Raw genomic sequence first — 16,429 nt, 5'->3', positions numbered from 1 at the left:
ACAGCATTTAGAAAGGCACGGCAAGAACAGCCCTAAGCTATTAGAAGGCACGGCCAAGAACACTCCTACAGCATTTAGAAGGCATCGGCCAAGACAGCATTTAGAAGGGCACGGCAAGACAGCTCTTACAGCATTTAGAAGGCACGGCCAAGACAGTCCTACAGCATTTAGAAGGCACGGCCAGACAGCTCTACAGTATTTAGAAGGCACTGGCCAAGACAGCTCCTACAGTATTTGAAGTGCGAGGCCAACCAGCTCCTACAGCATTAGAAAGGCACGCCACAGAGAGCCTCCAGCAATTTAGAAGGCACGGCCAAGAACAGCTCCTACAGTATTTTAGAAGGCCGAGGCCAAGACGCTCATACACATTTAGAGCACGGCCAAGAAGCTCCTACAGCATTAAGAAGGCACGGCCAAGACAAGCTCCTACAGCATTCAGACTGGCACGGCAAGACAGCTCCTACAGCATTTAGAAGGCTCGGTCAAGACAGCTCCTACAGCATTTAGAAGGCACGGCCAAGACAGCTCCTACAGCATTTAGAAGGCGAGGCCAAGACAGGCTCGCTACAGTATTTAGAAGGCACGGCCAAGACCTTCCTACGAGCATTTAGGAAGGCACGGCCAGACGCTCCTACAGCATTTTAGAAGGCGAGCCAAAGAAGCTTCCTACAGTTGTTAGAAAGGCACGGCCAAGACAGCTCTCGATTGGCACGAGCTATTATTAGAAGGCTGACGCCAGACACTCTACAGCTATAGAAGGCACGGCCAAAGACAGACCCCTACCAGCATTTAGAAGGCAACGTCCCAAGACACTTTCCTCATCAGCATTTAGAAGGCTTCGCACAAGACACGCCCTACAGCCATTTAGAAGCACGCCAAGACAGCCCGATTACGGCATTTACGAAGGCCTGTGGCCATAGACAACTCCTACAGTATTAGAAGCAGGCCAAGCACGTACTATCGCACAGAAGGCTACGCACATTGCTCTACAGCACTTTAGAAGGCACGGCCAAGACAGACTCCTGACCCAGCACTTTAGAAGGCACGGCCAAGACAGCTCCCTACGCATCTTAGATGGCACGGCCAAGACGTCACACTTTAGAAGGCGTACGGGCCAAGACAGCCCCACTTTAGAGGTCAACTGGCCCAAGCCTCCTACCAGCGACTTACTTAGACAGGCACGGCCTAAGACAGCGTCCAACAGCATTTGAAGCGAGCGCCAAGACAGCTCCTACAGTAACGGCCAAATCCTCAGTATTAGAAGCGATGGCCAGGACAGTCTTCCTACAGCTTTAGATTATAGAAGTGCAGCTGGCAAGACCAAGCTCCTACAGCATTTAGAAGGCCCGGCCAAGACAGCTCTACAGTATTTAGTAAGGCGGGGCCAAACAAGCTCCACTAACAGCATTTAGAAAGGCACGTGCACAAGACAGCTCCTACAGTGCTTTAGAAGGCGCGGCCCAAACAGCTCATACATGCATTTAGAAGCACGCCAGACAGCTCCTACAGTATTTAGAAGGCAGGGCCAGACAGTCTTCCTACAGCCATTTAGACAGGCACGGCAAGACAGCATTAGAAGGCAAGGGCCGAAGACAGCCCGTACAGCATTAGAAGTCGCTACGGCCAAGACAGCTCCTTACCAGCATTAGCAGCTAGGCGTCTGGCCAAGACAGCCCTACAGCATTTAGACCCGCACGGCCAAGACAGCATTTAGAAGGCGAAGGCCCAAGCAGCAGCCCACAGCATTTAGAAGGCTACAGGCCAAGACATGCTTCACTCCTGGTGGTACAGTACGGTTAATGTGGATCATCGGGACACGCGCGTGTAAATCGAGAGCCCTCTAGCTGTACCTGAAGAGTCATAATTAACAGCAGAGGTTTACATGGTGTGTGTTGTGTGCTTGTGTGTGGTGTGTGTTGTCGTGTTGTGTGCTGTGTGTGGGGTGACTATTCGTGCCAGGGATCTCTCATCGTATAACACGGCCGAGGCTACTTTGACGGTCTGTGAACCGGGCTCATGGCCCGGTCTTTGACCCATAGTTAGCACCGGCGGAAGCTGCATGTGTCGGCCGTGGAGGGCGGGATCTTCTGGTGGCGCGCGAGTCCGTGCAAGCCAACGCAGCCATGCTCAATTTCTCATCTTGAGGGCACGCTGCCCCATTGGCTGAGGGAGGGGGAGGAGGAAGCAGAGACCGTACAAGAATAGACAGATTATTAGCATTTATAAATCACTTTTTATTTACAAGAATGAACATCTCAGTGCATAAGTCTTGTTTGCATTCATAGGAGTAGAGAAGTATGGAATAAGAGGAACTTAACATGTTGTGCATGAATCAGACCTGGGATAACTATAGTTCTTAACTAGGGACTTATGGAAATATATTTGTCTTAAGTAGTGTCCCCCTAACCTCTCACACCCTCTCCATCTCTAATTAGATGTAAACTAATGGACAACAACACTTAGGCTTTCTACTTCTGGTCACACTACACACTAGCATAAAAATGTAAGAAATATACTCTCGTGAACATTTAAGGGAGTATTTCTCTACGTCTGTCAATCAAGCCTTTAGGGGAAACACCTCATCCTGACGGCGTGGGCCCTGACTCCCCAGTGGCTGGGCCTGACCTCCCAGTGGCTGGGCCTGACTCACCCAGTGCCGCCTTGAGTACTAGCCTCCCAGTGGCTGGGGCCTGCTCCCCAGTGGCTGGGCCTGACTCCCTCAGTGGCTGGGCCTGACTCCCCAGTGGCTGTGGGCCGTGACTCCCCATGTGGGTGGCTGCTGCTCCCCAGGTGGGTGGGCCTGGTCTCCCCTACTGGGTGGGCCTAGGCATCCCGCAGTGGGTGGGCCTGTGCTCCCAGTGGGTGTGCTTTTATGCTCTTCAAGGCCACCAATGGATGCACCCTGCCCAGTCAGGTTGAATCCAAGATTAGGGGGCCAATTAAATTTATTTCCAACTGGCTTTCCTGTATAGTGAACATTAACTCAGGATAAAAAAATGAAATCTGTTGCATTGTTTGCGCTTTATCATTTCTGTGTTCTACTCTCGACAAACATCAGTTTTTGATATCTAGCCTGCATATATTTTTTCCACTGTCTGTTTCACAAAGCTTCTGAATCTTTCTTATCATATACACTGCTGCAAAAACAATAAAAGGAACCAACTTAAAATAACACTCAGTTGCTTTGGAGTTACATTGAGTTGTTTAAGTGTCCCTCTTACTTTTTTGGAGCATAGGTGTGTTTCTACACAGATGTGAGAACAACAACCATATTCTAATGATACATCAGTACCTAATAATCTGATTCAACTAATATCATTATCAAAATCATCCCAGCAGGTGTTTATCTTACAGAGTATAATAATGAATTTTTTTTCAGCCATTACTAAAGCTAGCCGACCAAAAAACAAGGCTAACATGATGGTGCAGTTACCGAAAAGCGATTATGATCCATATATTGTCTTCCTTTCGGCAGCAAATCTGACAGCGAGCTGAGATAAAGGTATTATATATATATATGTATATATTTACTGAATCTATCGGTGGCCAAGCAATTTTATAAAAATAATGATCTTATTTTTTTTTTGCACATTCTGTGGGCCTGCTGAGGTCATCTTTGCACAGGGCTGGCAGTGCATCCTCCTTGCACAACGGCGGTACGGTTAGCGGTCCTCTGCTGCGGGTTGGTTTGCCCTCCTACGGCCTCCTCCACGTCTCCTGATTGTACTGCTGTTCTCCTCGTAGCGCTCTCATGCTTGGATCTACACGCTGATCAGACACACGCAAACCTTCTACAGCAGCTCGCACTTGAGTTTGTCCATCCTGGATGAGCCCGCTGCACTACCTGAGCCACTTGTGTGGTGTTGTAGGATCCGTACTCGTGTACCACTAGATGTGAGCTGTCAGCACCAGCAGACATTTCAAAAGTGACCAAAACGCATACAGCCTTACCAGGAAGCATAGGAACTGAGAACGTAGGTCTGTGGTGCACTCACTCGCAGAACGCACTCCTTTATGGGGTTCTGTGCTAATTGCCCTATAATTTCCACCTGTTGTCTTATCTCCATTTGCCAAAACAGCATGTGAAACTTTATTGCTCAATTCATGTGTTGCTTCCTAAGTGGACTAGTTTTGATTCACCAGAAGTGTGAATTGATCTTGGAGTTACAATTGCTGTTGTTTAAGTGTTCCCTTTATTTTCTTTGGCTAGTGTTATTATATATATACTACAACATTCGACACTCACACACACACACACCACAGAACAACACACACACGCATACATTTAATACATTTGCAAAAAACAGATTTTGCTTGGTAATTACGGGGATTTGTGTGTAGATTAGGGGGGGCAATTGAATCCATTTTAGAATATGGCTTTAACTAGGGGTGCACAATATATTGTCCGATATTAGCTAAAACTGGCAACATCGGTTTCGGACCGATGTCTAGTTTAACGCCGATGTGCAAAACCGATGTCAAAGCTGACGTGCATACCTATATAAAGTAGGTACATGACGTAATGACGCCACGTACAATTTTGCGCTATACGTGCAACACAGCATTCCTAACCTTGCCCACAATGTCTGCTGTGTGGATCGAGCAGTCGACAAGTCGAGCAGTCATTTGAAAGAGTAAGAACATTTCAGAGGAGACAACTCAAAGGCGAAATACATTAAAGCCAAGATAATGGAATTCATTGCCCTTGACAATCAACCGTTCTGTCGTGGGTGATGTTAGCTTTCGCTGACTGGTCGAGCACCGGTACACACTATCAAGTGCGCTATTTTTTGCGCTATTGTTGCCCTACCGGAGTTACACAGTAATAGCGTCACTGCTATTAGCCACGATGCTCGATGCTATGTACGATGAACGCTACTTCGATGCAGACAAGAAACAGAGTTTACGTGAAGTGTTACAGACACACCTGGACAAGATGGAAACAGACACAATGACAGTGCGCACCGAGGAAGAGGCCACGGACCGACAGAGCTGAAACTTCACTGCTTGACATGTATGATGAAATCCTGTTTTTTTTATTTAACGAGACAAGTCAGTTAAGGACAAATTCTTATTTACAATGACGGCCTAACCCCGGCCAAACCCAGACGACGCTGGGCCAATTGCGCTGAGACGCAGTGCCTTACACACACGGACACAGCGGTCTGTTAACTATTTAACTGTACTAGAATGCTTAAAAAGGCCGCAAGAAAATGTAATAGGCCACTCGCTGTTATCGGGGGGGGCAAGGAACAAATATTGGATATCGTATCGCCCAAAGTCATATCTGCGTGCATCACTACTGTAACGTAAGAACGTGGAAAAAGTCAAGGGTTCGAATACTTTCCGAATGCACTGCACCTCAACTTGCGCATCAACAAAAAAAGGTTTGTATACTTCACTGGTATGCCATCCAGCCCTGGAGGTTTACCATCCTTAAAGGCTTTATTGCATCAAGAAGTTCCTCCTCTGTAATTAGGCCTTCACATGGAGTCTCTGTATAGCTGTAATTTTATACTATATTATTAGAAAAATACCCTTACTTCAGTTAGTGGAGGGAGGAGAATGAAATAGGAACATGTTTAAAGTACTTTGCTTCCTCTTTTAAATATTGTTTGGTTAAATGGGTGACTCCTTCATTTCTAAGACGTTTAAGTAATCATTTTTGGTTGTATTTTTATGTCTAAGTTTTTTTTAAGAATTCGGTGCATTTTTCCACACCATTCCATCCAGTTCGCTTATTTTTTTATTATTATAACGTTAAATATTTCATACACTTGATCTTATTACGTTATTTCTTTTTTCCTCTAACTTATTCTGAGCCTTTAGGTACCGTTTTTATATTGCTATCTATCGATCTATACTTTTAGTTCTTCTGTGTTGAGATGAACTCTTTACTAAATATGTTGTTTTAAAAAAGAGGACTATTGAAATGCATGGCTCTTAAGGTACATTTAAGTGTCTCATTACAATCATTTACAAAGCCATTTGTGGTTTACTCATTTTATTTGGGCATTTTATTGTTCAGAAATGTGGTGGGTCGTCTCTTTGTTCGCTGGACTTTATCCTGCTAATGTTCCAAATGTCCACTGAATTTGGTAAAAGGGCTTTTTATGTACTCTGCGCCATCGTTCTGGAACACCTTACAAAATACTTTTAAACTGGAAAAGAATATGTCGCCGATTGGTATTTTTAAATCATGATGAAGGATTTTGAGGCTGATTCCCTGACCTGTCAATTTTTTAATTTGCGTGTTTTTATTTTGTTATATCTTGTTGATGATTCTTGTGGTTTCTCAGATTACTTGTAGTTTTCATGTTCTGTCTGTTATTTTTGTAATGATTGGTGCTGCCTATCTTGGCCAGGACGCTCTTTCGAAAAGATAATTTTAAATCTCAATGAGCCCTTCCTGGTTAAATAAAGGTTTAATAAATAAAACATTTAAAAGGGGGATCTGTTGAATCTATTTTACGTAGCGAAAAAAGTCACTTAAATTCTTCTGTCTAGGTTAAAAACTATGTCATCCAGTAGGCTTTGATTACATTTCCAACACATAAATATTCTCTAAGACTATTGTGTATACCAATGATTTGATAGTTAGGGGACAGAATGCTGTCTAACAATCAACACTAACTTTTGGTGCAAGCAAAAATGACATGGGTAGTCAAGACGACTAGCTCGATTGAGCCTCCGCCATGTATATCTCACAAGGTCAGGGTATTAAAATTCTCCATATATCCACTAATTCCAATATATCCAAGATTTCCTTAAGTGCATGAGGGTGATAGGGGAATTCACACTATAAACTATGTGCCCTAGTCAAAAGTAGTGTACTCTATAGGAAATAGGGTAGCATTTGGTACATAGACCACAGTAAGTCCTTTACCGTTCCCTGTACACCCTGGGCCGGCACCACCATGCGGACCCCGGCAGGAAGTGATGTCACCGTTACGGGAGATTTCCCGCCCTGGTTGGCCTGTCTCACCGTGACGATGGAGGTGCCTGTGGTTGTGTGTGGAGCAGAGACCTTCAGGATAGCTGGAGGGGYAAAAAATAAAACCAATGTTTAAGATGGTGGCTGATCTGGAAAGAAACCCTTTGATTATGTTTTGACACAATTATAATTAAAACAGTTTTGAGAAGTTGAGCCAAACAATTAAAAAGAGAGCATTTAAAATATTACAGAAATAAAGTTAAATAAAATCAGTTATTCAGTAGTCGTTACCTGGCCCGCGTGCATTCGCYGCAGCCAGTGGACTCCCAGGCATGGTGGTGGTGGGGGAGGGGACCAGCGTTAGGCCCTGGAGAGGCAGGCCCTGTGCYGACGCTGCGGAGGCTGTGACAGGGCTCTTGGGGGAGTTGACCGGTAGTGCCGTCGCYGGGCTGACACCGGGTGTGGTGGTGGCTGAGGCGGGSGGGATATCGTACTTCTGCAGCTGCAACAGGTAGGTGTCTGCGGTAGGTACCGCCCCCCAGCTCACCTCCAGGCTACTGGTATTGGCTCTCACCAGCTGCACCCGTGACGGGGGGCGGGGCTTCTCTGTGAGGAACAGAGAAGCGGTTAGTGTTAACCAATCAAAACTACCTGATTTCTTACGGATCCGCTGTATCCCACTCYACTTATTTGTACTGTTAAATTCCCAACACACAAATACTTCACAGATTATCACGTTGACATTCCCTGTCTTTTTAAAAGGTGTTCTACATCAAAATGAATCGTTGATACTTTCAATGAACACACACAAACAAACAACAGCATGTTTCTGAACAAGCAAGTGTCATACAGACTTGATTAAGGGACTCACCTGTCTCCAGGTACCAGAGGTCCTTACAGCACACCTGGTTGTTCCAGGCCTTGCGGTATCCGTCCCGGCCGCTCCAGACGTAGAGGCGTGAGTTGATGGCRACGGAGCAGTGTCCAGCCCGGGCCCTMGGGATYTTATCCTCTAGAGAYTCCATCAGCACCGACTCCCACGCCATCGAGTCTAGGAGCGGACAGAAGAGAATCATCAGTGGTGCATTTGGGGCGGCACGCGTGTACCCGGGTATTTGTTGGGCCGGCACGCGTTATACCGGGGTATTTGTTGGGGCGGTACGCCGTATCACCGGGGTATTTGGGGCGGCACGCCGTATACCGGGGTATTTGTTGGGGCGGCACGCCGTATACCCGGGTATTTTTGGGGCGGCACGCCGTGTGCCGGGGTATTTGTTGGGGTGGCCGCCGTATCCGGGGTATTTGTTGGGCCGGCGCCGTGTACCCGGGGTATTTGTTGGGCCGGCACGCCGTATTACCCGGGGTATTTGTTGGGGCGGACGCCGTGTACCGGGTATTTGTCGGGGCGGTACGCCGTATACCCGGGGTATTTGTTGGGGCGGTACGCCGTTATCCCGGGGTATTTGTTGGGGCCGGCACGCCGTATACCGGGGTATTTGTTGGGGCGGTACGCCGTATACCCGGGGTATTTGTGGGCGGCACGCCGTATACCTGGGGTATTGTTGGGTGGCGGCACGCCGTACGCTGGGTATTTGTTGGGCGGCACGCCGTATATCCGGGTATTTGTTGGGGCGGTACGCCGTATACCCGGGGGTATTTGTTGGGGCGGTCGCCGTTATCCGGCAGGGTATTTGTTGGGCGGCACGCCGTGTACCGGGGTATTTGTTGGGCGGGCACGCCGTATACCGGGGTATTTGTTGGGGCGGTACGCCGTGTACCGGGTATTTGTTGGGGCGGTACGCCGTGTACCGGGTATTTGTGGGGCGTACGCCGTATACCGGGGTATTTGGGCAAAGCCTCGGATGATTTTCAATACCTGCTTTAACCACGTCTAAAAAATATATAATATTTGTAGCTACATTTAAGTAAATACCTACAGTCAACGTGTGCAATACGTTAGGAGATAAAAGAACATTGCGTTCTTAAATTTCAGTGTCACATTATTATGATGATTACGGTAGTCCTTAGTCACGTGTTTGTTTACAAGCACACAACAACGAGAAACCGGAGCCTTGTGAGTCACTCACTGTTGTGCTGCCTGCGCCTGGTGATCTAATTACAGTATGGAATTCACTACTAAAATGTTGGCCAGCTAGATATCTGATAACTATTAAGTTAACTGTCTAAAATGTGCTAAATGCTCTGCAGTTGTTTTGCCAAATGTAGTTGCACGTTAGCTATCTAGCTAAGTGGGTAGCTTCTTCCATAATCAAGCATTGGCTTGGTAACAGCAGAGAATACCCTCCTGGATAAAGAGCCTTGCTAATGCTAATGTTTTGTGTAGCTGTCTAGCATTATATAGTTTAGGTCAGAATTGTACAAAAATGTTCGCAATGTTGTGCTCGTTAGCATTCTCTATTGGGATTCTACATGTGCTCGTTAGCATTCTCTATGGGATTTTACATGTGCTCGTTAGCATTCTCTATGGGATTTTACATGTGCTCGTTAGCATTCTCTATGGGATTTTACATGTYCTRGTTAGCATTGCGAATGGAGTTTGAAAAAAAGCGCCCCTCGTTCAGTTCCGGGTATTACAGAATATCCTGGTACGGTACAAGGTCGTATGAAGGTACAAGGTCGTATGAAGGTACAAGGTCGTATGAAGGTATCACAATCTGGATATTGGCCAAGCCTCGTCCCCGGGACACATTTTACATTACACAGCTTTAATATATATATTTATTTTTTTACAGAAATGTGCCCGGTTACTACACGCTCAATTTAAATGAAGGTTTTATATGATTTTCTAACCATGGAGAAACAAAATAAGTCATTAGCTAGCAAAACAAGAATCTCTTTCCCCATGATCGATAACATTCCAAAACGGTTGATTGGTCAGACATACCAAGACCAATACAATGTTATTGAGATAGCGTTTCACATTACTAAGTTGAGAGGTCAAATTGTAGCAGAGACGGGTTTCTGTCTGTCATTACAGATTAGTTTTTTTGTTTAGAAATGAGTACATTTTTGTGATCCAATAACCATAATAATAATAATGTTTTTGTGGTCAACATTTTATAAAACATTGAGCACCAAATATTGTAATGTTTAGGCCATTTTAGCTAAAAGGGCTCTACACACTATGCAAACGGAACGACGGAGCATCGTATACGACCCGTTCAAAAGTATTCAGCGGCACAAAGGTATGTAAAACTACGCAGATAGCGACACAGAGAGCGTGTAGGCCCTTAAGAGAATGGTTGTTCGGTCAGTCAGCCTGACGTACCTAGGTTGAGACAGGCCAGTGTGTCGGGTCAGCCTGACGTACCTAGGTTGAGACAGGCCAGTGTGTCGGGTCAGCCTGACGTAACTAGGTTGAGACAGGGCCAGTGTGTCGGGTCAGCCTGACGTACCTAGGTTGAGACAGGCCAGTGTGTCGGGTCAGCCTGACCTACCTAGGTTGAGACAGGCCAGTGTGTCAGGTCAGCCTGACGTACCTAGGTTGAGACAGGCCAGTGTGTTGGTGCACTTCCACTCCTTCTCGTGTGTCGCTACTTTGACGTCATCCATCACCAGGGGAACCCAGCCTCCGAAAACGTACATCCTGTGTTACAGAACAGACAGGTGATTAGGGGAGACGGGTGAGGAGGGGAGACGGGTGAGGAGGGAGACAGGTGAGCTCCTGATAGACAAAGCACGCACCAGACCAGCTCAGAAGTAAAAATGTACACACAGCCAGTTACTTGCCGGTTCAGGGTATAAAAAGCAAAAAAGTCACGACAGAAAATATATATATAAAGTCCCTCTCCCTGAAAAGACAAAATGTGTTGCTCAAGTTAAGCATTTGGGTTAACTCACTTGTTGGTGATGGTTGTGGCAGAGTGGAGACTGCGGGGAAGAGGAGCTGTCCCGTTAATCGACGGTTTATTCCATGTCAGGGTGTCTGCGGAGGAAAGACAAGGACTTATCAAGTTCCTGCGCTAAAAAAGGCCACGCTATTAAGTAGTAGGGAAGTGACAAATGAAACACAAATAAAAATGTTCTTCATTTTGTTTTACTGGTTCTGTTAAAACGATTTAAAAAAAACAAACAAAACTAAAATAAATCCARGTGAATTCACATTGCAGCTGTGCTTCTACCAGCAACCGTTTGGGTTTAATGATGCGTCCCTTTGGAATTGCACCTGTACTACCATTTCTGTACGTTGACTCCACCTCGCAAAGTTTGCATTACCTTCCTCAAATTATTGCCATACAGGACTGCTGTCACTTGCCTTTCTCTGCCATTTTCCCAACTTACGGACAATGGTTTTTCTTCTTAGTGGTAGAGACGACTACAAAATAATTGATTTCGTCAACTCGTTGCATCACGACTCCCAGTGTCGACTCCCGTTTTAGTGTCGAGTCTGCCAACTGCTAAGATTCATTATTTTAGGAATGGAGGAGACTGATCAGTAGCCGTACTTCAGAGAACAGTGGCGCAGTGTAGGCCGGTCGGCCACCATGCAGACGGAGTCAGAACCGTCTATCAGCAATGTAATGCTGTTATCTCGCGATTTCTTGGCTTGAAATGTCTCGCTTTACTTCAGTAAAGCAGGGCCTATCAATGAATAGGCTATAATATTCTACACGCAACAAACCGAAAACAAAAAGAGCAGGCGAGAGAGAGAAAGAGAGAGAGAGACAGAGAGAGACAGACAGACAGAGAGGGTGCAGCCAGAATGAACTGGCACATACAGTTGAGCACATACAGTCCCCCACATACATCTGCTGATGCAAAAAGGGCTTTATAATTTATTTTCTTTTAAATGATTGCGTAAGCCCCCAGAAGCATTTGTCTGCKGTTATCTTGATCAAAGGCTGTGCAACCATGTACTAGCTCTGGGGTGCCAATAATTTTGTACATGCCATGTCTCTCTTGCATCCCCCCCCCCCCAAAAAATACTGATTTCTTCTAAAACATAAATTTGACAAATTTTGATCACCACACATTGGATTTTCTATTTTATTTTTGGCATGGACAAAATTATTGGCACCCCAGAGCTAGTACATGTTTTTTTATAAAAGGCCTTTTTATATCAGTAGAAGTCAAAGGGCTTATATAGAAACCCAGCCTAAAACCRCCAAAGAGCAAGCACTGCTCACCTTTCTACTGGCAATTTGTCTCACTTTTCAGCAGATAACTGCTTGCATTCTTCAATATTTTGAGGGGTGCCCTCTCCAACTTGTTTTCAGATCTCGCCATAAGTTTTGGATGAGATTCAAATCTGGACTTCTTGCTGGCCATTCCAGAARAGTCCAGCARCTCTTCTTAACCATTCCTGTGTGCTTTTTTTAACTTTATTTTTTTTGCGTTTGGTGTCGTTGTCCTGCTGGAAAACCCACAACCTTGAATGGAGACCCAGTTTTTTGTAAACTGGGATGAACATTGGACTGCAAAACACCTGATAATCTGCTGATTTTATGATGCCTAGTTCAAGCCCCCCCCCCCCAGAAGTATAAACACAACCCCACAGCTTGACCAAACCTCCCCCATCTTCGAGACTGCTCTTTCCATGTATTGCTTCATTTGGTCGTCAGTGAACACAGCACTGACATGTATTGCCAAAGAGCTCTAARTTGGTTTCATTTGGTCCACAGATTATTTCCCCCCCAGGATTTCGCTGGGTTTATTGAGAAGTTCAAATCAGTTCGATAATGCTGTGGGGCTGCCTCTGGTACTACGGGCCTTGAATGTGTGCAAGACATCATGAAATCAGATTATCAATACCATTACAACTCTCCTTCCGTGTCCTCCAACTGCATGGTTTTCAACCGTTCGCTGCCCGCACCCGCCCGCCCGTCTAGCATCACTACTCTGGACGGCTCTAACTTAGAATATGTGGACAACTACAAATACCTAGGTGTCTGGCTAGACTGTAAAACTCTCCTTCCAGACTCATATTAAACATCTCCAATCCCAAATTAAATCTAGAATGCGCTTCCTATTCGCAACAAAGCCTCCTTCACCAACACGCCAAGATATTACCCTCGGTAAACTGTATCCTCGACTTCGCGGATGTCCATTTACAAAATATGACAGGTAATACCTACATTCTCTCGTGATACTCAGCAAACTGGATGTATTTCTATTCACAGTGACATCCGTTTTGTTACACCAGAGCCCCAATGTATAACTAACAACCACAACTACTGCCCTCGCTACCTATTCATCGCCAGACCACTGCGCTCCCAGGTATACATCTATAAATCGATGCTTTGGTAAAGTCCCGCCTTATCTCAGCTCACTGGTCACGATAGCAGCCACCACTCGTAGCACGCGCTCCAGCAGGTATATTTCACTGGTCATCCCCAAAGCCCAACACTCCTTTGGTCGCCTTTCCTTCCAGTTCTCTTGCAGCCAGAGACTGCGAACGAATTAGCAAAATTTGCTGGAGACGGTATATCTTCCCTCACTAACTTTTAAATCATCAGCGATATTTCTGGAGCAGCTAACCGATCGCTGCAGCTGTACATAGTCCATCTGAAAACAGCCCACCCAATCTACCTACCTCATCCCCATATTGTTTTTATTTACTTTTCTGCTCTTTTGCACACCAGTATCTCTACTTGCACATCATCATCTGCACATCTATCACTCCAGTGTTAATCTGCTAAATTGTAATTACTTCGCTACTATGGCCTATTTATTGCCTTACCTCCTCACGCCATTTGCACACACTGTATATAGACTTTCTTTTTTTCTATTGTGTTGACTGTACGCTTGTTTATTCCATGTGTAACTGTTGTTGTTGTTTGTGTCGCACTGCTTTTGCTTTATCTTGGTCAGGTCGCAGTTGTAAATGAGAACTTGTTCTCAACTAGCCTACCTGGTTAAATAAAGGTGAAATAAAAAATTATAAAATAAAAGGTGTTTTGGAAGTGCAATGTTCAACCCAGTGTTCAAAAGCTGTCTCTTGAAGGTTGTGGGTCTTCCAGTAGGAACCCCAAAACACACATAAAAAGCACCCTGGAATGTTTTTATTTTTAATTTAAGAAACCGCTGGTCTGTTCTGGAGTAGCCAATGAGAAGTCCAGATCTGAATCTCATCCCATAACCTATAATGAGAGCTGAAAACATCAATTGGTGGAGGGAACCCAACAAACACTGAAYAATAAGAGCAATTTGCTCATGAGGGCCAAAGAAAAAAGTAGAAAAAGGTGCCGCAAGCTCATCGATGGCTACAATTTTCTACATTGTAGAATAATAGTGAAGACATTAAACTATGAAATTACACATATGGAATCATGTAGTAACCAAAAAGGTGTTACACAAAACAAAATATATTTTAGATATGAGATTCTTCAAAGTAGCCACCCTGTGCCTTGATGACTGCACACTCTTGGCATTCTCTCAACCAGCTTAATGAGGTAGTCACCTGGAATGCATTTCAATTAACAGGTGTGCCTTGTTAAAGGTTGTGGAATTCCTTTCCTTAATGCGTATGAGCCAGGTAGGGGTGGTATACAGAAGATAGCACTATTTGGTAAAAGACCAAGCCCATACTAAAGCAAGAACAGCTCAGAAATTGTAGCCCAAATAAATGCTTCACAGAGTTCAAGTAACAGACATCTCAACATCAACTAATAAAATCTAATTTTATTGGTCACATACACATGGTTAGCAGATGTAAATGCGAATGTAGCAAAATGCTTGTATTCAGAGGAGACTGTGTGAATCAGGCCTTCATGGTTGTATTGCTGCAAAGAAACCACTACTAAAGGACACCAATAAGAAGAAGAGACTTGCTTAGGCCAAGAAACACGAGCAATGGACATTAGACAGGTGGAAATGTGTCCTTTGGTCTGATGAGTCCACATTTTGGGGTTTTTGGTTCCCACCGCTGTGTCTTTGTGGCACGCATAGTGGGTGAACGGATGATCTCCGCATGTGTGGTTTATTTAGAATTCAAGGCACACTTAACCAGCATGACTACCACAGCATTCTGCAGCAATACGCCATCCCATCTGGTTTGCGCTTAGTGGGACTATCATTTGTTTTTTTCAACAGGACAATGACCCAACACACCTCCAGGCTGTGTAAGGGCTATTTGACCAAGGAGGAGAGTGGTGGTGTGCTGCATCACAAGGAGGAAAAGCAGCCAACAAGTGCTCAGCACATGTGGGAACTCCAAGACTGTTTCAAAAGCATTCCAGGTGAAGCTGGTTGAGAGAATGCCAAGACTGTGCAAAGCTGTCATCAAGGCAAAGGGTGGCTACTCTGAAGAATGAACATCTAAAGGGTTTCAGTAGATACAGTATAACTGAGTGCCATGTCTGTAAAGGGTTTCAGTAGATTTAACTTCATCGCCCTAGAGGGCATACATGCGTAATAGGACCATTATTCTACTTTGTTAATTTCTGTGGAATTTTGGGGGGGTTTTCCTTATCGTTTTAACAGAAAACCTTTTTTTTTTTTTTTTACATCACTACCAAGAACCAAAATGACAACTGACAGAACTACAGAGTTCCTTGGCTGAGATGGGAGAACCTTCCAGAACAGTCTCAAGAGCACTAAATCAATCTGGGCTTTATGGGAGAGTGGCCAGACAGAACCTTCCAGAACACTCTCTAGAGGACTTCATCAATCTGGAAGAATTTCCCCAAATCCAAACAAACCCAAGAGAATCAAAGCTGTAATCGCTGCCAAAGGTGCATCTACAAAGTATTGCGTCAGTGGTATGAACACTTATGTACATTTGAAATGTCTGTATTTATATATATTTTTTTTTAAATAATATTATTAGCAAACATTTCTAAAAACATGTTTTCACTTTGTCATTATGGTTTTATGGGTGAGAAATTTCAATTTAATTTTGAATTCATTAGTGGAATAATGGAATAAAATGTGGAATAAGTCAAGGGGTATGAATACTTTCTGAAAGCAAAGTAAAAATTAAATAAAAAAATTACATTTAAAACTGAAACAATCTCTCCATGGAGAAGTGTGTAGAATTGCAGCAGAATTTATAATATGGGTGAATTTTTTTCTTTTATTAAAAATATTAATTTCCTCGTGAAAGATAATCTCATACCTACAACCATCGCCCAAGTATTAGGAGCAGCATTACTAAAAATGTTCTCTACACCGCCAGAATGGGGCATTCTAAAAATGTTCTCTACACCGCCAGAGTGGGCATCTAAAAAATGTTCTCTACACCGCCCAAGATGGGGCATCTAAAAATGTTCTCTACACCGCCAAGATGGGGGCTCTAAAAATGTTCTCTACACCGCCAAGATGGGGGCATCTAAAAATGTTCTCTACACCGCCCAAGATGGGCATCTAAAAATGTCTCTACACCGCCAAGATGGGGGCATCTAAAATGTTCTCTACACCGCCAAGATGGGGGCATCTAAAATGTCTGACACCGCCAAGATGGGGCATCTAAAAAATGTTCTCTACACCGCCCAAGGATGGGCATCTTAAAAAATGTTCTCTACACCGCCCAAGATG

General features: G+C 44.7%; 1 protein-coding gene across 1 annotated transcript in view; it reads right to left on the bottom strand.

Moving 5' to 3' along the window:
• Positions 1-6,389: 6,389 nt before the first annotated feature.
• The window catches only part of LOC112070743 (host cell factor 1), a 17,079-nt gene continuing 7,039 nt past the window's right edge, over positions 6,390-16,429 (bottom strand). Inside the window, exons 5-9 of the mRNA XM_024138190.2 lie at positions 10,796-10,880; positions 10,435-10,541; positions 7,806-7,985; positions 7,226-7,540; positions 6,390-7,038 (exon numbers count right to left, since the gene is read on the bottom strand). Of these exons, the coding sequence (XP_023993958.1) occupies positions 6,836-7,038; positions 7,226-7,540; positions 7,806-7,985; positions 10,435-10,541; positions 10,796-10,880 (890 nt within the window). The 3' untranslated portion in view covers positions 6,390-6,835. The remainder of the gene's footprint in view (positions 7,039-7,225; positions 7,541-7,805; positions 7,986-10,434; positions 10,542-10,795; positions 10,881-16,429) is intronic.

This window comes from Salvelinus sp. IW2-2015, unplaced genomic scaffold, assembly GCF_002910315.2.
Source record: "Salvelinus sp. IW2-2015 unplaced genomic scaffold, ASM291031v2 Un_scaffold1411, whole genome shotgun sequence".
Classification (NCBI taxonomy): domain Eukaryota; kingdom Metazoa; phylum Chordata; class Actinopteri; order Salmoniformes; family Salmonidae; genus Salvelinus; species Salvelinus sp. IW2-2015.
This window is presented reverse-complemented; position numbering and strand designations above follow the sequence as displayed.